The 21,385-nt window shown below is 34.8% G+C and overlaps 3 protein-coding genes across 3 annotated transcripts; 2 read left to right on the top strand and 1 right to left on the bottom strand.

The window, feature by feature from the left end:
• Window positions 1-3,148: 3,148 nt before the first annotated feature.
• On the bottom strand, window positions 3,149-8,499 carry LOC133172614 (ubiquitin-conjugating enzyme E2 L3-like). The gene is made up of 4 exons (XM_061307546.1): window positions 8,409-8,499; window positions 6,294-6,389; window positions 3,822-4,008; window positions 3,149-3,638 (listed from the first exon to the last, which is right to left on the bottom strand). The coding sequence occupies exons 1-4, from the start codon at window positions 8,433-8,435 to the stop codon at window positions 3,484-3,486; spliced, it is 465 nt and encodes a 154-aa protein (XP_061163530.1). The 5' UTR covers window positions 8,436-8,499; the 3' UTR covers window positions 3,149-3,483.
• Window positions 8,500-14,234: 5,735 nt separating this feature from the next.
• On the top strand, window positions 14,235-18,590 carry LOC133206200 (BTB/POZ domain-containing protein 6-like). The gene is made up of 3 exons (XM_061342143.1): window positions 14,235-14,317; window positions 16,932-17,196; window positions 17,353-18,590. Exons 2-3 carry the CDS (start codon window positions 16,943-16,945, stop codon window positions 18,383-18,385), a joined length of 1,287 nt encoding a protein of 428 aa, XP_061198127.1. The 5' UTR covers window positions 14,235-14,317; window positions 16,932-16,942; the 3' UTR covers window positions 18,386-18,590.
• Window positions 18,591-18,907: 317 nt separating this feature from the next.
• On the top strand, window positions 18,908-21,385 carry LOC133206301 (transcription intermediary factor 1-beta-like). Its single transcript, XM_061342253.1, has 2 exons — window positions 18,908-20,516; window positions 20,641-21,385. The coding sequence occupies exons 1-2, from the start codon at window positions 18,918-18,920 to the stop codon at window positions 21,343-21,345; spliced, it is 2,304 nt and encodes a 767-aa protein (XP_061198237.1). The 5' UTR covers window positions 18,908-18,917; the 3' UTR covers window positions 21,346-21,385.

Raw genomic sequence — 21,385 nt, 5'->3', positions numbered from 1 at the left:
GCTCTTCATATGTACAAACTTGAATCCCCTTCCCCAAGGATATTACCGGTATGCCAAGTTTAGTTGAAATTGGCTTATTGATTCTAGAGAAGATGAAAATTTTAATCAATAAATTCACTTTTGAGGCTTTGGCTCACAGGGTTCTCCATGAGCTGTTTTATGTCTGCCCAGACACAGTAATGATTCAAATTTTTTGCGTGTGACACAGTAAAAATTGTGCGACACAGTAAGATCCATAATAATTAGAAAATCAGAACATAAATTCTCTCTTACTGAAACTTTAATCAAACAAATCTACTGTCTTTCAATTTTTAAGGCAGAGCACTTCATTATCTCTTAATTAGGGCGCATTGTCTTGCTTTACCTTGCATTATCAATCATCTCCTAGACCCTATATGGACTTTAGGCATGAAGGAACAAAGGCAAATATGTAAGACTTCCATGTAACTGTATCATTGCTAGTTGCATTTTTAAATAACATGTATATATTGAAGACTGCTAATTGGAAGTTTTCACCTAAGTCTTGTCCTTTCTAGCCAAGTGATTCTTGAACCCCATCATTTTTCTTCCTAATTTTCATCCTTGACATGGACTTGGCCCTTCATTTGAACAAATTTGAATCAATGTTTTGTTGACATTAGGTGACTGGTTTCTTGAAAACGAAGTCAAAAATGTGAAAAGTTAACAGAAGGTGGACAGACAGACTACAGACAAATGTTGATCAGAGAAAAATCTGACAAAGCTCACCTGAGCCACCTTCACCCTGTTTTTCTTGATCTGATGTTTTTCCTCTGAATTTCTATTTAAAAGTTGGCTGTTGCCCTCTTTTATGTTCTCATACAATCCCTTGGAACTACATGTGTATGATGTGAACAAACTTAAATTTGCACTATCTGAAGATGCTCTCATACTAGCATGACTAATCAAGGCAGTGTAGTTCTTAAGCAAACAGATTTTTTCCTATATATTTCTAGACAAAATTGTAATCCCCTTTTGTGACCCTACTTTGCCCCCATGGTCTGATTCTCCACTTCTAGTGAATGCTTGCATATTCTATGACCAATCATTAGAGAATTAACATTTTTCTTGTATATATCCATGTAAAGTTTGTATCTCCTATTGTAGCCCAACACAGCCTATCCCCAGAGCCATAATTTTAACGAACTTTAATATGCACTACATGAGGATGGCTGCATAATTATGGACTTAATACTGCCCCATGGTTCTTGATGAGATTTTCAAGGTTTTTTTCTCCCTACATGTATGTATTCATTGCATAACTTTCATCACTTAATTAAGATTCAGTCTATGATTACCATCAACTTCATTTACTTTCCGGTTTTTATTTCGATTAGTCAGATGCTTGATGTGCCAAAAAATTTTTTGCCATGCACAAAATTAATATTGGTATCATCTGTATAACAGACTGGCAAGATTTTGTGCTGGCTATAAATACCTTCAGAAAGTAGGGAATATGTAAATGAATTATGTATTCATATTTTTGTTAGGAATTTAGCTCACCTCAACAAAGTTGGGGGAGCTTATGTAACTATTGGCATTGGTGTCCCACGTTAAATTTCTTTTCAAGTACTTTTATGCCCTATATTAATCAGAGGTGCATGGAGGATGCTTCTAGTGTGTTTCATTGCACCAGTCAAGGTTTCAGATGCTGCAATTTCAACTAAAGAATGACCAGGTTAATATTTTTGGAGCAGGTCTCATTTCCAAGTAACTATAAGCCCTATGTTGACCAAACTTGCATGGATGATACACCTAAGGATGCACACTACCAGACTTGCTTGGGATACTGGATATGACCTACATTGTCCGGATGAGTGACCAAGTTAAAGTTTTTGGAGCAGATCTCATTTCCAAGTAGTTGTAAGCCCTATGTTGACAACTTGAAGGATGATACATCTAAGGATGCACACTACTGGTCTTGCCTCAGTTGCTTGAACTGACCTACATTTTACGGATGAGTGACCAGGTTAAAGTGTTTGGAGCAGATCTCATTTCCAAGTAAATGCAAGTCCTCTGTTGACCAAACTTGCATGGATGCTGGATCTGACCTACATTTTCCGGATGAGTGGCCAGGTGTTTTGGGAGCAGGTCCATTGCCAAGAAACTATAAGGCCTATCTGAACCAAACTTGCCTGCATGATGTATCAAGGGACAAACACTCTCAAATTTGCTTCAGATGCTGGATTTGACTTACATTTTCTGGATGAGTGACTAGTTTAAAGTTTTTAGATAAGTCCATTCCAAAGTAACTGCAAGCCCTATCAGACCAAAATTGCATAAATGTTGCATCTAGGGATGCACACTACTAGATTATTAGTGTGGGACTTGGCCTTACTTGAAGACAACATTCGTTGAGGTGAGTTCTGTAATCTCTGATTTACCTATGTTTTTTATATTATGTTTGTAGAACAACAGAGACCTCTTGCTTCAGGTTGCACAAACATGTCCATCTTCACACATTTTCTAGATAAATTATTCGAGCATAATTTGTGGAATGACACATCTAAAACAACTTTTGTTCAGATTTTTTTTTTATTTGAGAACATTGCATATGACTGATCATGTGGCTACAACATAGGGTTCATGATCAGATGATCCGGTGCATACAGACATTTAAATCAGGTCTGGGGATAGTACCGAGTGTGTCGCTGAGCATCATGGGAAAAAACTGGATATTTTTACCTTTTCACTGGAAAACTATATTTTTGCAGAGTATAATGCTATTACATTGCACATGTTTACATTGAAAAACAGTTTTGATATTGTGTGATGACAAATTTATATTGCATTAAACTACAGAGCAATTAAGTCTACAAAAGAAAAAGAGAATTCGCTCACACATTCATTTGTGATTGTATAAATGCCACAGATACACTGTTGACTGAGTGGAAAACTAGCATTGCAGCCTAATCACAGCTTAGTAACAAATACACCAAGTGATATGTGACTTTACACATCCATATTTTAATAAATTAAAAGTCAATTACTTCTTGGTAATTAAAACCCACAATAATTAGAACTCAGGCAAGTCAAAAAAAAATTGCTTACAACGTCCAGAAATGAAACTCCTCTCTATGTCATGCAAATTCATGTTCAAGTTCTCTGAAATTCAAATAGTTCTCCTTTATATCCATGTACATATTATTGCAAAGGGAATTTTCAGAATACTGAAGTTTACATTGCTCACTTAGCAATGACTGGAAAAAAACCCACTCTTATAAGCAAACCAACTTTTCCATAAGGACCTTAATTAAATACAGAATTATTATTATAAGCTAACATGAAGAACATACGAATATTTCTTAAAGAAACAGTTTTTTGCATTAAAATATATATATATCAATCCTTTTTAAAGGGAACTCAAAGGCAAAATGTTCACTTTCATAACATTTCTTCTCCCAGCCTTCTTCTTTCTATGAACAACACTGGTCTCCCATCTTCTATTAATAACTTTTCACATTATTAATCATATGGACGTTTTTCTGCATGTTTCTTTGTGAACTCCTCTGCATTTTTCATAAATTTGGCATTGTTTTTTGTGAACTCCTCTGCAACATCTGCCCTGAGTGGGTGTTCAGGCTCAGGATTGTGAACTAAGTCTATTAATGATTGTATAACTAGAAAGAAAAAGAAAAACACTGTATCTGTAAAAAGTTCAAAGCAATAACAACTTTTATTATTAACAATACCATAATTGTAATTTCCATATGTGCTTCATTGAATGAACATATATATTCTAGTGGAATGAACCACCATTATATACATACCATTGGTACTTTGATATAATACATAATAATTACCCTGATCTGTTTTAGTTGCTGGCTTCCAATTCTCGGGACTTATAATTGGTAAACAAACTTGTCCTTTTTCATCAATGTTTGGGTGATAAATCTTTGTCTTAAATGTTACTTTGGGTGGTTTAAATGGATACTCTGCAGGGAATACTATTTCTATCCTAAATGCTCCTTTATTATATGGAGGCTGTTCCTGAAATTGATTTAAACAACCACCAATTAATGCAATGTGTTTTTTCCCTTATGGATTTTTTTGAAGTGTACCTGTTTTTTTTTTTTTTTAATTTTCTTTTTTTTATTATTAGGCCAAAATAAAAAATACCTTTGTTTCTCCTAACGCGACCGACCCAATTAAAACGTGCCGACTGCATGGAAAGTTTTTCTTATAAGATTATTCCATATTTTTTTTTTATGTTTATCAATTTTTATAAAATAGAATTTCATCAAAATCCGCTTTTATCAGAACGGCTGATTTTGTTTTGTGATTTTCAAGCATTTGTTGGAATCAAAATGGCACCAACAACATGTCTCGGTCACGGATGGTTAGTACATGTTTCAAAAGAAAGACAACGTATCAACCTTATGCCTTTAGCATATAGGAACCCTACACTCTTGAAACACGTTGTTAATAAAATAAAATACACAATGACCTATTAAGTGTGTTTCGATTGTATTTACCATCTGTCTTAAAATTAAGTACATATGTACGTAGGGAGCATGCTTAGGCCTGTAGGCCCTCCTCATGATACTCCTCATGAGCAGACAAGGGGCCTTCTTGTGAACAAACCAATCAATTTCACTGCATTTTATTTAATTTGAGTTTTGATCTTATAAACAGTTCATCATTCAATATTTCTATGTTTAATACATATATATGGGACCATAAGAGTTGTAAATTAGTCTGCATATTTCATCCTAACGAATAGAATTCAAACGTCCTTTCTTCATGCTTTTTATTCATGGGTTAAACTTTGTGACTTTGACATTGTGTATGGCATTTATCATTTTTAGATATGGGTTGTCTCAATTAAATATGGCCACTATACTTTTTCCATTTTTTTTTTATTCATTATTATCTTTTTTTTTTTTTTTTTAGATTTGAAATTATGATACAATGCTTCCTGAGACGTCCGTGTATTTTTCTTTAATAAGCCCCTTGAATTCAAGATTGGTTGTTTCTTTGATTTATATTCCTTTGATAATTATTGGGACAACAACATTTATTTAAACATTTGACTGGTGAAGGGCTCCAAATTTAGATTTGTATGCGGCATTTTAGGCAATGAGCAATGAGGGATCTTTTTCATGCTAGTATCTACTGCGACATTGGACCTAAGTTTTTATGGTCTCTTTCGAAGATTCGGTCTCAACGTCCCGCATTGGGATTTTAACCTGCAACTTAGAAAACATCTCCTTACTTCGAGACTCCAAAACGAAATGCTCTAGAACCACTGCACGGTTCGAAGCCCTTGAAAAAGTACATTGCATGTGTAAGCACTGGAAGCTGATAGTAAGTAAACTATGGAAAAATACTCGGATGTCCGGTCTTTGCATACCCGAAAATCTTTTAAACAGATTTATTCAATTTCAACAAATTTACTCTGGTATGAGATATTTTACAAGTTTGATTGAAAAATAGTTGCAAATTAATATACCTTAAATAGTCTAAACGTCATTTGTATTGTATTCTAGCTGTTTACAAATGTCTTTCTTCTGTACTTAACTTATTTATAAGGGTATTATTCCATTTAATTTTAAGAATGTATTTTCAAAGCTGCTGTCAAAAAAAAAATTATTTGCCTACCTACCTACCCAACTTGAGATTTTTGGGTCGGGTTAGGGGAAACAAAGATATTTTTAATGATGGCCTTATTATTATTTTTTTTGAGTCACCTGAGTCAGTCTGGTGACTTATTGCTGTTTTTCTCCACTCTGCCTATCATCCAATGTGTGTTATACACAAACTTTATAAAAATTCAACTACTCACTTACCTCAAAATATACCCGAGAGATGAAGATTTAAATTTATTCAGTCAAAAGGATAAGCCCTTTTCAAGGGGAGATAATTAATATAAAGAGATCTAATAAATGTTCTCATGAAGAACCATTCAATAAAAAAGTAATCAAGATTAATGCAAACGTTGCATAAAAATTTCATTGTATGATTCACTTTGCCCCAGCTTAGGGCCTGAACATTGCATCCAGATTTTCAAAGATCTTCACTTTCTTGAACAACAAAGTCTACATATTGTTAGTATGAAAACATCAACACTAAAAAAAAATTTCAAATCATGATGGCTCTTGTGGCTATATAGGGCAAATTCAGGCCTCTAAATTTTTACCATGTGACATGACTCGATCAATACAAAAATATTTGTTACTTTCAAATAAGTTTCTGTATGATATGCAGGTGACTGATCATTATAAGGCTGGCTTCATGGCCTTTGTGTTATAGAATATATTCTAAAAATTACTCACTGGTACTAAAAGACCTTGCCAATACAAGATGTTTGACTCATCCACAGTTATATTTCTGAAATATTTTACATCACTCTTCCTCAAGTCCCCAAGTTCCTGAAAAGAACAAAACAAAACAAATACATTTTTATGATTTTCTTTTTGTTTTCAAACCATTTTTTTCCCCAGAGGCTTTTACCATGTTTATTGTGACACTTGTACACAGTAAATAATTTTCTTGCCTCAGCAAAATATTTATTGCCAGTCAAATTTCACTGTGCTACAATCAAATTCACTAAGCCTTCTGAATATTGGTTTGGATACCATTAAGGATAAAATGGTATGATACCATATCAGTATTTTTGAAATGATACTTTTTAACAATACCTAGATCTATTGATCAATTCTATATGATATGTAACAACTGTTGTTTCAATATGTATGTAATCATTACTTAGCACCTTACAATAGGCATTGTAAAATTTAATCTTGTGGTTATTTATTTTCAGAAGTATTCGATTTTGTTCAAATAACTTGACTGCATTGAGATAGATGAAAGAAAGCAGCATTAAATACCAAAATTTGAAGTATTATTAAATGAAACTGTATTTTAACAGTAATTTTTAAACAAGTACTCTTGGTATGGTATGAACACCAAATGTCCAACCCTTAGATACTCATGAAGATTTGCCACTGTTACATTGGTCTGCTTGGAAGACGGGGGTAATTATTCATGAAAAAAAAAAAACAAACAAACACTTTGTATACCCTAATACAAAATTGTATTTGCTTTTGTCAGTCATTAGACTCATTACCACAAAATGTTTTTGATCTCTAAAATTGCTGTTTGTGTGCTATGTGGCTCAGTAAAATTTTAAATGATGGAGAACACAGTTATCTTCATTCAAAGAATGAGGAAGTAAACAGAAGGAAACAGGACATCTTGATCAAAATCCTGAGATTTCACTAGCTTCTCTTGATTTACTTCACTTGTTTATATTGGTTACACTGCATTTAATTCTTATTCAACATTATTAACTAAATTCTAATGGACATAGGATTTAACGAGTTCAGGAGTTGAATATTGATATAATAAATAAATAGTACAAATGCAAAATAATAAACAAGCCAATCCAACTCCTGCCCAGAATGACAAATGACATTCATGGCAGAAAAGAAATTCAATTCAAAATTAATAAAGCAAAGTTGCACACACATATATAAACAGATCTCATTTTTACTTATGTCTCTTATTTTTCATCTTAGAACTTCAACAATTTAGACTTTTCAACATGTTCTAATTACATATATAAATGGATTACTTTCCTGGATCCAGTTTATAGAATACCAAACAAGAACTAAATGAATCCATCAGTAACCAACACGTATTTACATTACCTGTCAATCTAATAAGTTTTTCCTGCCCTTAAAATTCTTAATACGTATACCTAAGCAGTAGACACTCCGAAGTCTGAACCAAAATTTCTAACATCTGTTTTACAAGATACATATGGGTAAAAGCCACATTTGCATGAAAGATCAATGCTGCATCTTTAATTTTTTTTTCTTTTTTTTTTTAATTCATATTTAGTCAGTTTACTTTAGAGTAAAACTAAAAATATCAAAATAAAAAGGACACTCCAGCAATGAGACATCCCAATAGTACTATTAATTTTAAAATAATGGAACATTCTGCTATCCATTTCTAACCATCGTATTCTTTCTTCTTTTTTGGGTGAATATAATGAACAATAACAAGCATAATTATTCAACTTGTTCAATGCATCCTAGAAAATAGAAAGGAAGAAAGAACGTCTCTTTAGGGACCTGGCGTACATATAATGTGATATAAAAAAGCAGATTTAAAGCAGTAATCTAAAGAGACATACTCAATATCCCAATAAATAGATTTATTCAATTCTTCGAATAAACATTGCACCATCGTTTCACAATTCTCATAAAGCAAAATTATTCACCGTTGTACTCGCAGAAGACACGCCTTAAAATGATATCTACTTCATTTCGGTTCTTAAGTATACTAGAACTAGGAATAGGCACACGAAAATTTAATTTAAATTGAAATAAATTTGAGGCGAAAATGAAGTAATGCCGAGAAAACGACATTCCTATATTTACCTTCGTTAGCCGCTTGGTCGCTGCCATCTTGAATAAGTCACGTGACGTATATTTCTACGATTGCTAAGGGAGATAAGCATCAAACTGCCCGCGTCATGGATCAATACCGCGTTAATATTAAAATCGCCTGATCGCAGTAGGTAAAAAAAAAAATCGCTATTTCATGCAACAAATTACTGATTAAATAAGAAAAAGATAACAAATGTTTTGTTAATCATAAAAAAGTATATATATATATATTGCACGTATGGTCTATCGAAGCAGAGACATTTTATATTTTATATGTATCTGATCGAAGTCATTTCACCCAAGTAAAACGGAAGAAGTCACCGTTAGGCCTCTATTTTAGGTCGCCATTGAAGAGTTGACATTTTGTGATTTTTATACTTATGTTAAATTATTCCTTGGACACTTCAATTAATTTAGAAGAGAAATGAAAATTAAAAAAAAAAATACTGTAAACATGTAATAGAAACGAAAGCAAGTATTTCAGTCGAGCACCCCTTTCGGGAATCAGTGTAATAATAAATAATTATACACTCGATCTAAAGTATAACTATATAATTTAAAATATACCTTAAATAAAAAATAAGATGAAACAAATATCATAGCTAAAAATATTGATTCTGAGTCCTGAATCAGAAATTATAGGCAGGAAGTTTCTACTATAATTATGCGACGGTCGACTGGGGATTGAAAACGTTTTTTTCCCTGTGAAAACCATGTTCTTCCCAGAACTCCTCTTATTTTATGCAGTAGCTAAATTATCTTTTTCGAATACAGTATGGAAATTGTTTGTTGATGTCCTTTAGATATGCAACAAGGTTTTGGAATTTTTATTTTCACCAATAGGGACCAACTGGGGTTCGAGAACCGACTTGTTTTCTTCGAAAACCATGTCCCCAGAATTCCTCTTACATTTTATGCAGTAATCAAATCATCTTTAGGAATATGATTGGTGGTGTCCTGTAGATGTGCAATAAGGTTTTAGAATTTTTTAGTCCCCTACCGGTGATACCGGAGGGGACTATAGGTTTCCTCTGAGTCTGTCCGTCCGTCTGTCTAGCTGTCCGTCCGTCTGTCCCTCTGTCTGTCTGTCAGTCTGTCCCACTTGGTTTTCCGCATTTTTTTCTAAACGCGCGCAGATACTGAGCTGATTTTTGGTATGTGAGTGTATCTGGATGAGTTACAGATCAAGTTTGCATTTCGTTCCGCTTCAATGATTTTTGACGGAATTACGACCTTTTCAATTTTTCAGGGTTTTCCGCAATTGTTTTCTAAACGCCTGCGAATATTGAGCTGATTTTTGGCATGTGACTTAACCTTGATGAGTTATAGATCAAGTTCGCATTTCGTCCCGCTTCATTGATTTTTGACGGAATTATGGCATTTTCAATTTTTAGCGGGAACCAGATTACACTTGCCGGTAGGGGACTAGTATTGCTAATGCAATACTCTCGGAATGCTTGTTATTTTTATCATAGGGTCCATGCAATTATGATTATGTATTTTAAAAAAATCAAAAACCTTTTTTTCACGTAGTAGCCAAATCATGCAGATGATTTTTTTTTTTAAATATTAGTGTTCTGTATTTTCGGGATTTTCACTTTCATCTAGCAGGCCATGATGGTGCAAACATTTTAAAACGCCTCTTTTTTGCAAAAAAGTATAAATATTCTTTTCAAATCTTCCTTTAAAATAGAATTTCTGCTTCATTAAATTTTCTATAATATCCGACTAGTAATGAATTTATTCGTAGAGGCTCATATGGTCTCCATGGTCACCTGATCCTTTTATACTCAATTTGATAAATTTAAGGAATGAATTTAATAGCTACCCAAGTTATACTGTATAACTTGGGCTGGGACAGTTTATGACTTATAAACCGCGAAGCCAATCCAGTATAACTTGGATAGCTATTAAATTCATTCCTTATAATTTAAGTGTAGAAAATCAGAGAATTTCTCCTGCAAAAATGGCTTCAAATTGTATATAGTTTAAAAAATGTAACGTCAAGCGGATTGATACGTTTTTGGCATAAGCCATTATGACTTTGGCAACACAGGTTATGCGATATAAACTATTTTTTTATCCAATCAAATGGCGCGTTTCAACCAAAATTAAATTATATACATTTATAGAAATTCTTCGCCAGTTACTCAGTGTACATACTAGATTTCCTTTAAAAAAGACAAAAATATTTTCAAAGAGGTGGTATTTTCAATACATGACAAACTTTAACCCGGCACTGGGATGTGAACGCTGGACCCAGAAGGCATGGATTTCACAATTTGTAATGATTTTTGATATTTGACCAGTTAATCCCCATATAGACCAAAACATTGGACCCAAGGGCCATGGATTTCATAATTTTAGTAAAAGGTTGAGTAGTCAGTATGAAAATGTAAACAGTTTGCTCGCTGGTTGCCAATGATTAATGTGCATGGAAGATTTTGAAAGACAGAGTTCGCATTTATAGTATCCAATCAACTAAATTAGCCCTATCTTGAATCCTAACCTCTGAACCAAATGTTAATGAATTTCAAAATGTTGATAAAGGACTCGTTGTTTTTATACCAGCACTTTTTAAAGAAAGTTTGGGTACATTATTGTTATCCCGGTCCGCCCGTCTCTCGCAAAGTCACAATATCCTCTTCCTCAAACATCTCATACATTTTACGCAATAATCATTGCATATTGTGGAATTTGATTAGTGATGTTCTGTATATGTACATTAACTTAATGATTAAGGTTTTGGAATTTTCCATCTGGGGGCCAGTTGGGGGTCGAAAAATGACGCTTTCCCACAAAAAACCGTCTTCCAAGAGCTCCTCTTAAATTTTTCGCAGTAGCCGCATCATTGTTTGGAATATGACTGGTGTTGTCCTGTCGATGTGCAATGAGGATTTTGGAATTTTCATTTTAACCATGAGGGCCGATTGAGGGTGGACAACGTGTTCCTACAAAAAAAAAAATTCTTAGAACTCATCCGGAGGCCAACTGGGGGTCGGAAAAAAATTACATCTTTTTTAATCCACAAAACCCATGTTCCCAGAGCTCGATCCTCTCACATTTTACGCTGTCGCCAAATTATCTTTTGGAATATGATTAGTGGTATCCTGTAGATATGCTATAAATTTCAGAATTTTCATTTTCATTCCAGGAAGCCAATAACAAAGACCTAAAACATCTTCTATTCTGTTTTTTGTTATACACAAAAAGATTCTTTCCAAAACAAATTCCAGGATCCAAATAGGAACCGAACACCTAAAACACCTTTTTTATGCCCTCGTATCGAAAATTCGGGGGTATATAGTTTTTGCCCTGCCCGTCCATCTATCTGTCTGTCTGTCCGCAAAAACTTTAACATTACCCATCACTTCTGCTACGGCTTTCATATTTCACATGTGTATTCCTTGTGACGAGACCTTTCTTTGGGTACCACCATATTTGACCCTTTGACCTTGACCTTGGAGTTTGACCGAGTTATGCAAAATTTAACCGAACTTTAACCTTGGCCATAACTTTTGAACGGTTGGTGCTAGGGCTTTCATCCTTCAAATATGTAATCCTTGTGACAAGACCTTCATTGGATACCAACAACTATGACCCTTTGACCTTGGGGTTTGACCTTCTTTCGGAAAACTTTAACCTTGGACATATCTTTTGAACAGTTGGTGCTAGAGCTTTCATATTTACATGTAACATGTCTATTCCTTTTGACAAAACCTTCCTTTGTATACCAACAATTGTAATCCATTGACCTTGACTTTGGAGTTTGACTTACTTTTGAAAAACTCTAACTTTGGCTATAACTTTTGAACAAACATCCCTTTTAAACATAATTTATGCTTCTTTAAATTCCTTCATTTAAGACTGGTAATGAATCTGTTATATAAAATACTTACATAAGAAGCCCATGGACCACATGATCACTATTAGTATTTTATGGTTAATTAGATATTTATGTGAATCATAGAATAACTATTTTGGCTTCTTTGCTATTTACTCAGATGCGGATGCAGCATGTAGTATATAAATTTTATCATGAACAGGCGAACACAGGGTCTTTGATCCAAGTACATTTGAAAGAGTATGTATAGAAAATAGACAGGAAAAGAACATTCTTGCCCATATATTCAGGGGCATTAAAGATTTTATTTTACAGATTCTGTTACCCCTTATTCATATTTAAAAGATTGCAAGGAACAATAACTCTGGATAGAGATTGCCTGCCATTGAGAATTTTAGTTTTGCAAAAATGTCATTTTAACATAAGTTTTAACATAAACCGAAAAGTAAACACGCCTACCTACCCCGGGTCTATTGTTAAATCTCACAACAACAACTCGGAGATATCTCTAAAGCATGTCAAGTCAAGGCTTTGCTTTACAAATTGCCGGCCAACAAAAATCAGAAGTCTTTAGAAGGGGGGGGGGATAATTTCGCTTCTCCCCATTTTTCACTTGACCCCTCCTCCCCCTCTGCCCATTTTCATCCTTCTTTCTCCTCTATAGGTGGTGCAATTAATTCTTGTTATGTTACTTCCTAAAAATACATTGCAAGGTCCAGCAAGGCTCTACCAAGCCTCTATCTTTACTCCTCGCAAAAATATTAACGGCTGTTATGGAGAAACTCCATACGTACTCTGCTACAAGCGTATTCGAGAAGTGGTGTAAGTCAGATGTGGATTTTTAAGAATTCCAAAGAACTTTTCGAAGATTTAAAATCACTAATATTTTTCAAAAGTCAGTAACATATCAACTTTGGCTTAGATTAGGTATTTTGATATCAGAGACAACTGCTTCTTCAATAAAAATGGAACTAGGAAATTTTCATACCTTGTGATCGGTAATCTACTGGTAGCTGAAAAACACAGCAGGTATTTTACACATTCGCTAAGCTATGGTTTCGAGTTGGACGAAATTGTTCCCTACATGGAAAAATGTTCCTCTACAAATTAGTATCGTTCACACATGAGAAAGAGTTTTTTCGGTCTATTTTTTGATAAAAAAAAAACTTAAAAGGTTATTAGATAAGCAACATGCTATAACATGTGTTTTATTGGGAACCTTAATAATTTTGGCTATCTTAAGTCACATCTAGATTGTGTTTTCCATTACCACATAAATCATTGTAACAGAGGACATGTTTTTATTTTTTGTTTCGCCCGTTTTGTTTGTTTTACTTTGTTTTTACTGTTGATCAAATTTATCTGGGCCGTGAACTTTGTATAGCAAACATCCATACCTGTGATCTTTTAAATTCAAAAACTGACTGATACAATTATATAAGGCATTCTTTAAGTGACACGCTATCTGTTTAAAGTGTCCACTAAATCAATATATTCCACGAAAAAATCATTTTAATTCATACCCAAACTTTGATAACAAATCTTGCTAGCAAAGAAAACAGAGTTCTACGTCGTTTATTTTGAAGTTGTTGAAATAAAGGAAGAAGCATTCCGTTCCACATTTTAAATTTATTTTTAAATTTTACTATCTTCCAAATCGATCTCATTGACTTTGAGTAGTAGCTTTCATGCATGATAAAATCTACTACTGAAATAAAGATCATTTAGAATTTTAAAAAGCAAGACAAATATTTCAAATTTTAAATTGTCGTTGAAAATTTAAAAAACCGCCTCGGGGATAGAATTGAGTGTATATAAATTTAAAATGTAGCAATAAAGACGGTTAACTAAATTATCTTTGCAGTTATCATTAGCGGATTTGTGTCACCGCTTTATTGAAGTATCTTTAAAATTTTGTTGAGCTACAACCTTTCCTTGTTTATGAAGAACTGTGTCACACATGAAAACAATCTTCAAGCAGCGAGTTACCAGGAATTCATGCCAAAAACTAATCGGTGCTAAATTCCAAAAAGGCGGATACAGTTTCCTGCGAATGGTATGCACCTTATACATTTATCAAATTGTTTTATAAGAGGATTATCGGACGACTTTTGAAGCTTTGATTAGTCATTCCTCCTAGAGTGGTTTGATTAATATATGTCGGGTGCGTTCGAGGGCCCACAAGTATAATCACTTTTGTGATATTTTTCGTATCTACCTTTTTCATTTGGTCGAGGTGTCTTGCAAATGGAGGATTTGGAGACAATTCGGAAATTGTATAGAGATGATTCATTCACAAAATCTTCTCCGCTGTCAGGTAGGCTGACTGCATTGCTTTGAAAAATCGGGACCAGTTTGTATTCTAGGGGGCGCTGTATCAGATATTCAAAAAGCAGGGTTACATGTACCTCAAGTTTAACGAGAGCTCAATATTAGTAGTGAATATTTTAACCTAATGATAATGGGGACTACATATTTTCCACCCATGTTGAGATGATTTAAATGTCACTACTATGTAGTAGGAATCAGTTTAGGCGTACTAGATGTACACTTTATGCTGTATTCTCTTTGGAGAAGTGGTCAGGTTTTCGCCTTCATCCTTGGATAAAGAGAATATTTATACTGTAGTAAAATCCATAAATGAACGATGTATCAGCTCTGCAACAGAAAAAAATAATATGTCAAACTTATAATGTAAAAGTGTTTAAGCCAACTTCTTCATGTTACAAGTACATGTACTGAAATTCATTAATTGAATGGAATTATTTCGTAAAAATAAATGGTAAAGTATATATGGCACTTTGAAAGGGGTATGAACATGACAAATGTCAATGCTGGCATGAACTATCACATGTAGCCGTTGAATCCCTTTTACGGACTCCTGCGATGGGGCACCAGTCATGTCCTTTAAATTATAATGATTGGTCTGTTGAAAGACTGAAATGTAAGCTTGTTTTGTTTTCAAATTAGGAATGTCCCTTTCACAGGTTTGGAATGGAATTAATAAAAGAAAGAAATGAAATCTTCGTTTATGAGTTTTAAAAAGGAACCCGAAATTTGAAGAAACCTCCAAAAGAAACTTTGGTTCTGATATTGTAGCATTTTATCATGGTAAACCCGCGTATGAGAGAAAACATTGCATGGTGTCTATATTTTCAGTGTTTTATCTATATAGATGTATAGTAAGCAGATAAGTGACTGTGGTACGTGATAACTTGCCAAATGTGTTGTATAATGATTTCTGGAATTTAGTTGACAGTATGAAAAATGTCGAACTCATTGTCCAGAAATGAAAAAGTGAAATAGAGGCTTTATAGGGTTAAAAAAGCAAAACAAAACAGCCAAATGTCCATAAAAAAGGTAGACAGATTGACAACATAAAAGTACACATGCACTCAACTCGAGGGCATATGAAAACATCGAACGAGCGATTAAAGTAGCCCTCATTGCTAGCTGGAGAATACAGCTCAGATCTTGTACAAAATCTGATACCGAAAAATTAAGGCATTGGACATTTTGTTTAGTGGTGTATTTTTTGCACTCGGCAACAAGTCTAAATTGAAGACAATTACTTATAACCTAAATCTGTTCTCCAGACGATTTCTCTGTTACATAATATGTTCAATGTCGTTCAATTCTATTCGCAAATGCCAGAGACATTTTAAAAGGCACACAGAATGATTTTCATTGCAATTGAAAACAAGAAATTCAATAAAGACTCGAAATTAATTTCTTGTATATGAAACTGGAGCCACAAACAGGATTCATTTAATTTATCGATGAGTTCTTTTAATATCAAAATGTACATTTCCTTTTTGTAAAGAACTAATTACTTCAGAGCACACAAACCTGTTGTCTGCACTTTTAATGGCCTCATTGTACGTGATGACCGGCTTGTCGATTCCTCCTTCTAACTCCATTTCGGATCAATGGTGCTCGCCATCTCTCTATTTTTTACGGCATTAGAATTCATTGTTTGAGCTTTAAAAGTTTTCTTAACAATGTATTGATGTGGCAGTTCTGCATGGATCGATAGCAGACGTAGATCATTACGAATTGTTTAAATCATCCGATATATATTTGAACCTTTTCAGTAGAGGCTTGTTTAATAGAATGAGGTATTTGTCGCAATATTGTGTCAGTTTCTCTTTGAATTCTGTCAAAAATTTGAGCTTCTTATAATCTGTGCGAAGTGCACATGCGTATAGAGACAGCTTTAGTCTTCTGCAACTATTGATTGGTGATTAGAGGTATTCTGGTCTTTTTCTAGTGTTATCTTCAAGAAATCAAAATCTGTCAATGATTTGGATATACTGATACTATATTTATATCTTCTGGGTGGATTATCATATAAGAATGTTATAAGAAATTGAGTTTTAATTCACCAACAGGTAGAGTACTGCATAAAATACTTCGAGATATTTCGATAGAATGGTATGTTAACTATATGTGGTGGTTGTTAGCTACTGTTCAATATTTTGAGGCTTTCTTCTGAAAAGTCATTCTATGTTACGCACCAAAAATATGGATTTTGTCAGTGACTTTGAATGATGGTGGAGATATACCGAGCTTGAAACAAACGGTTTTACAAGTTGTCCAGTAAGGTACAAATATGTCTTTAACCTTGTAAAGTTGTGTCTCTTTAACCATAGGTATTCGATGTGTTTCAGATTCGGACGATATGACAGCACATTATGACTGGCAAGCAAGGAAAACGCTAGCTGAATGTAACCGACACATGCTAACCAACGAGATAGCCTTCGATGTCTACTTTCTGGTGGGAGAGAAACGTCAAGTTGTTGGAGCACATCGCTATGTTCTTGTTAGCCGTAGCTGTGTTTTCTACGCTATGTTAATTGGACCAATGGCAGCGAAGACAGACGAGAAAATAGCCATTCCCGACATAGAATGTGATATATTTCAACATATGCTAGAGTAAGACTTCTTGAAGAGATTTGTTATTTAGAACCTTAATTCTATAAAGATTTGTATAAAGAATACTGGCGTCTGGTTAAAAATGTTGACTTCTGTAATCATTTAAAAGGTTTCATTTAACCTTTTAATGTTTTCGATGCATTTTATCATTTCAAGGTACATATATTGCGAGGATACTAAAGTAGAGGCAAAGAACGCTATACAAATTTTGTATTCAGCCCGGAAATATGGTATAACAGGACTGGAAGAAAAATGTAGACGTGTGTTAGAACATGGATTAAATACACATAATGTATGTGATATTCTCCAAGAAGCCCACAAATTTGATGAATCGACTTTGAAAAAGAAATGCTTGGAATATATTTGGCATCAACCGAAGGAAATCTTACGTTCAGGTAGTTTCGGTAATCTACATGCATCTCTAGTCAAGGAAATAATTAAATCCGAAAAACTCGATGCTAAAGAGGAAGTGGTGTTCGATGCAGCTCTGCGGTGGTCCGAACAAGAGTGCTTAAGAAACGGTGTCATTGTATCACCGCAAAATCAGCGTCATTATTTAGGGGGGATCTTGTACTACATTCGTGTTCCTGTTTTAGAAGCAAGTTATTACCATAAAACTGTGGTTAAGTCTGATATTCTATCGGCAGAAGAGAGAAAGATCTTGCAGAATTATTTTAGTGGCACTAATACAGATGTGAAGAAATTTAGGACAGATAAAAGGTCAAAGGGCGAGAATCAAACCCTTCATTGGCGGTTCGGTCCGGTAAACTGTATGCACAATGAGACTACCGCTATTGCATTTTCATCTTCCAGAGAAGTGTTCATAGATGGGGTTGAAATAGACGGAACCGGATATGACGAGGAACACTATGACGTATTCTTGAATATTTACGACATGGACAATCAAGAAAAGGCCAAATGCAAAGATAAACTTGTGATAAATAAAAAGCAGCAATCATATCAAATTAAGTTCCCTGCACCACCAGTAGTTTCTAAAGGTTTTACGTACACAGTTATTCTCAAAATACAAGCGGAACACAGATATTATGGAGCTAGTGGGCGATCTAATTTGAATAAAACTGACTCTCAGCCAGCTTATATAAACCCTGAAGGTGAATTTACAAAACTTGTTGTAAAAAAGGACCAAGTTCCGGCAATACTTGTTCGCCCATTTTTGGATATTTCCTGATTTTTTTTTCTTTCAAAATCTCGAATTGAGAATAGTGTTAGCAAAACACGAAGTTTTCAGTCACGCAATGTTGTTCTACACAAAAAGTAAGGAAAAAGTTCATCCACTTGCAATCAGCAGCATATGTTTATTTTGAATAGAACTTTTTAAAAATCATCAATGTTTTGCACAGTATTTATACTTTTAAATATATTATATATATATACATGTACAAGGACAATGCAATATATGATTTTTATCTTTGGTATTATGGTATACATTTTTGATATATATGAAGAATGTTTATAATAAATATTATTCATTCATGCCTGCTTTGCTGTTTTACTTTTTTTAAATAACCAAATTAAGTGCAACGTTGGTTTTATTGTCGAATAACAATTAAAAACAAAAGATTTAAAGACATTTAATTCACCATTAAATTTTCAAAACCAAATGTGTATTGGAAAAGGGTTTAATTTTCTCTTAGTAACGTGTCTCAGAGTTGTTGACTATCACTTGATAGAACAGCATGCAGCCTTCTGCAGAATAAATTATGGCTGGATTTGTATATGAACCAGACGTCACAGAGGCTTTTTTGACCTGTTCAATTTGTGAAGACGATTATAAAGAACCTGTAGGATTGCCATGTCTTCACTCTTTCTGCAAAGAATGCATCAGTCGCCATATAATAGAATCCACCAAAGGACAAAAGGCGGCAAGAGGATTTAACTGTCCTAAGTGTAAGCGTCAAATCGATGCACCTGATCCACAACAAGCTCCACATTATTGGGTTGAGTTTTTCCCGGTGAATCATTTCGTGAAGAGCTTAATGGAAAATGTTCGTTTGCGGACAGAAGAAAGAAAATGCGACCCGTGCTCAAGGCGCAATGACAGTATCATTGCAATGAAGTGGTGTAAAGAATGCTCCGAAGCTTACTGCGAGCAATGTGAATCTTTTCACAAGTCGCTGAAATACTCTCAACATCACAACCTAATAAGCATGATCGATCTTCAACATCAACCAATCAAGGACACTGCCAACAGACCTCCATGTCCCGACCATGAAGGAACCGAGCTGGCTTTCTTCTGCGAGGATCATAACCAGGTCGTCTGTTCCTCTTGTGTGACGCTGGATCACAGGAAATGCCTCAACGTTACATCTTGCGAAGAAGCAGCCGATAAGCAAAGGCTCAAGACAGATGCTATTATTGATAAACTGAAGATGCAACGAGACTGGGCAAATAGGATTTCAGAAAACCGAAAACATAGTTCGAAAACCTTGGAAGATGCATCTTTTCAGCTTCGTCAACAAATAGCTGGCCTTCGTCAGCAGATGAACGATTTGTTGAAATCTAAAGAATACAAGCTGACTGAAGAGATTAAAAACATAAAGATTCAAGAGAAAAACAACTACGATTCCGACATCGATAGTTGTGATGGTATCGCTAGCACGACTGATAATGCTTTGTCCTTGCTTCAAAACACATTGAAGCATGGTTCCGACACAGATGTTCTCTTAATGGTGGACAAAGTCAAACATGAAGCTCATGTCTGCGAAAACACCCTTTCCGATATAACTCGTCAAATGAAAGACGTCTTCATGAATTTTACTCCAGATAAACAGCTCCAAGCGATTTCCACTACATTGAGAGACATTGGAAAGATAACAGTAACGTACACTCCTGTTCATATTGCTCCTCCATACAATCTGGAAAACCCAAACGAGGAACATCCCATAGAGGATGAATCTATTGCTTTTCGAAGTATTCCTTCATCACCACTATCCACTCGAAAGACCCCTCCTCCGCCTTTGTCTATGAAAAAAGCATCGCCACCGATAAGCACGCGAAAATCCCCACCAACTTTCTTCGGAAGTGGAAATAATATCCATACAGCAAGGCTATCTCCCATACCTTCCGTCAGGTCAAGAAAGTCTCCTCGATATGAAGATGTAAAACATCCCGATTCTGCGCAAACGCCACTTCCACCACTTATTCTTCCACCAAAGTCAGTTTCGCCAATCCACCGAGTAGCTCCGAAACAGGCAACAATGGATTACTTCTTCAAAGCCCGCACTATTCAAGATAGAGAAAACTGTTGCTTCACTGGTGCAGAATTTATTGGAAATAGTAGAATCATCCTAATTGACCAGGTACGTACAAGGAACATAAATGCCTATTTAGTCACTAAACTGAATATTAATTCTGGGAATGGAATTGTCTGTATGGCTCTAAAAGTAAAGTAAAGTAAACATTTGTTAACGGTTTAAATTTCAGAACCATCGCAAGATTAAGCTATTCAATAAGGAGTACAAGTGGGTTGGTGAAAAGGTGTTGTCTGCGAAACCCTACGATATTGCAATCATCAGTGGAAACGAGGTTGCCGTAAGTCTCCCACCAGACAAGAAAATTTATATTTACCAGGTTCGGGAGAACGATTGCCTCGGTATTTCTACCATTCAGACAGGTGCAAAGTGTTGGGGAATTGCATTTGCCAACAAAAAGTTTGCTGTCTGCTGCTATTCCCAACCGCCTTGCATTAAAATGATGTCTCAAGACGGAAGAGAATTAAAGATCATCTGCAAGGATCAGGAAGATCACGATCTGTTTTCCTTCCCTGACTACATAGCCATGGACAAATCAGCCAAGAACCTGTTTGTCACCGACAAATATAAAGGGTCTGTAATCGCTGTTACTACGAGTGGAGAGAAAAGATGGGAATTCCGGGATGAAGGTTTACTTAAGAGTCCCAAAGGAATTGCTGTTCTTGGAACGCGTGTTTATGTTGCAGGATGCAAGTCCCACAATGTATTACTGATGACGACAGATGGTGACGTCATCGGTAATATGATAAGTGATGGAATTTCCAATCCACACAAAATTGCGCTCCATTCCGATGGAGATCATCTCATGGTTACTCAGTACCAGTCTACATTAGTGGATGTTGAAAAGAACATGATAAAAGTGTTTACAGTGTACTGAAGAATATTTTAAACGATTTTTCGCTTTATTCATCGGTTAA

The sequence above is a fragment of the Saccostrea echinata genome, unplaced genomic scaffold, assembly GCF_033153115.1.
Source record: "Saccostrea echinata isolate AGI-Se365-2 ecotype Australia unplaced genomic scaffold, CSIRO_AGI_Sech_v1 ptg000054l, whole genome shotgun sequence".
NCBI lineage: Eukaryota > Metazoa > Mollusca > Bivalvia > Ostreida > Ostreidae > Saccostrea > Saccostrea echinata.
The sequence above is the reverse complement of the archived record's forward strand: the minus strand, read 5'-3'. Positions and strand labels throughout refer to the sequence as shown.

Coding starts and splice junctions, on each gene's coding strand:
- LOC133172614 (XM_061307546.1), bottom strand. CDS start 8,435: ATGGCAGCGACCAAGCGGCTAACGAAG. Junction 6,390..8,408: donor CGACCAAGCGGCTAACGAAG/GTAAATATAGGA, acceptor TGTTCTTTTCAG/GAACTTGGGGACTTGAGGAA. Junction 3,639..3,821: donor AGCAACTAAAACAGATCAGG/GTAATTATTATG, acceptor TTTTCTTTCTAG/TTATACAATCATTAATAGAC.
- LOC133206200 (XM_061342143.1), top strand. CDS start 16,943: ATGACAGCACATTATGACTGGCAAGCAAGGAAAACGCTAGCTGAATGT. Junction 17,197..17,352: donor ATATTTCAACATATGCTAGA/GTAAGACTTCTT, acceptor TATCATTTCAAG/GTACATATATTGCGAGGATA.
- LOC133206301 (XM_061342253.1), top strand. CDS start 18,918: ATGGCTGGATTTGTATATGAACCAGACGTCACAGAGGCTTTTTTGACC. Junction 20,517..20,640: donor GAATCATCCTAATTGACCAG/GTACGTACAAGG, acceptor TTTAAATTTCAG/AACCATCGCAAGATTAAGCT.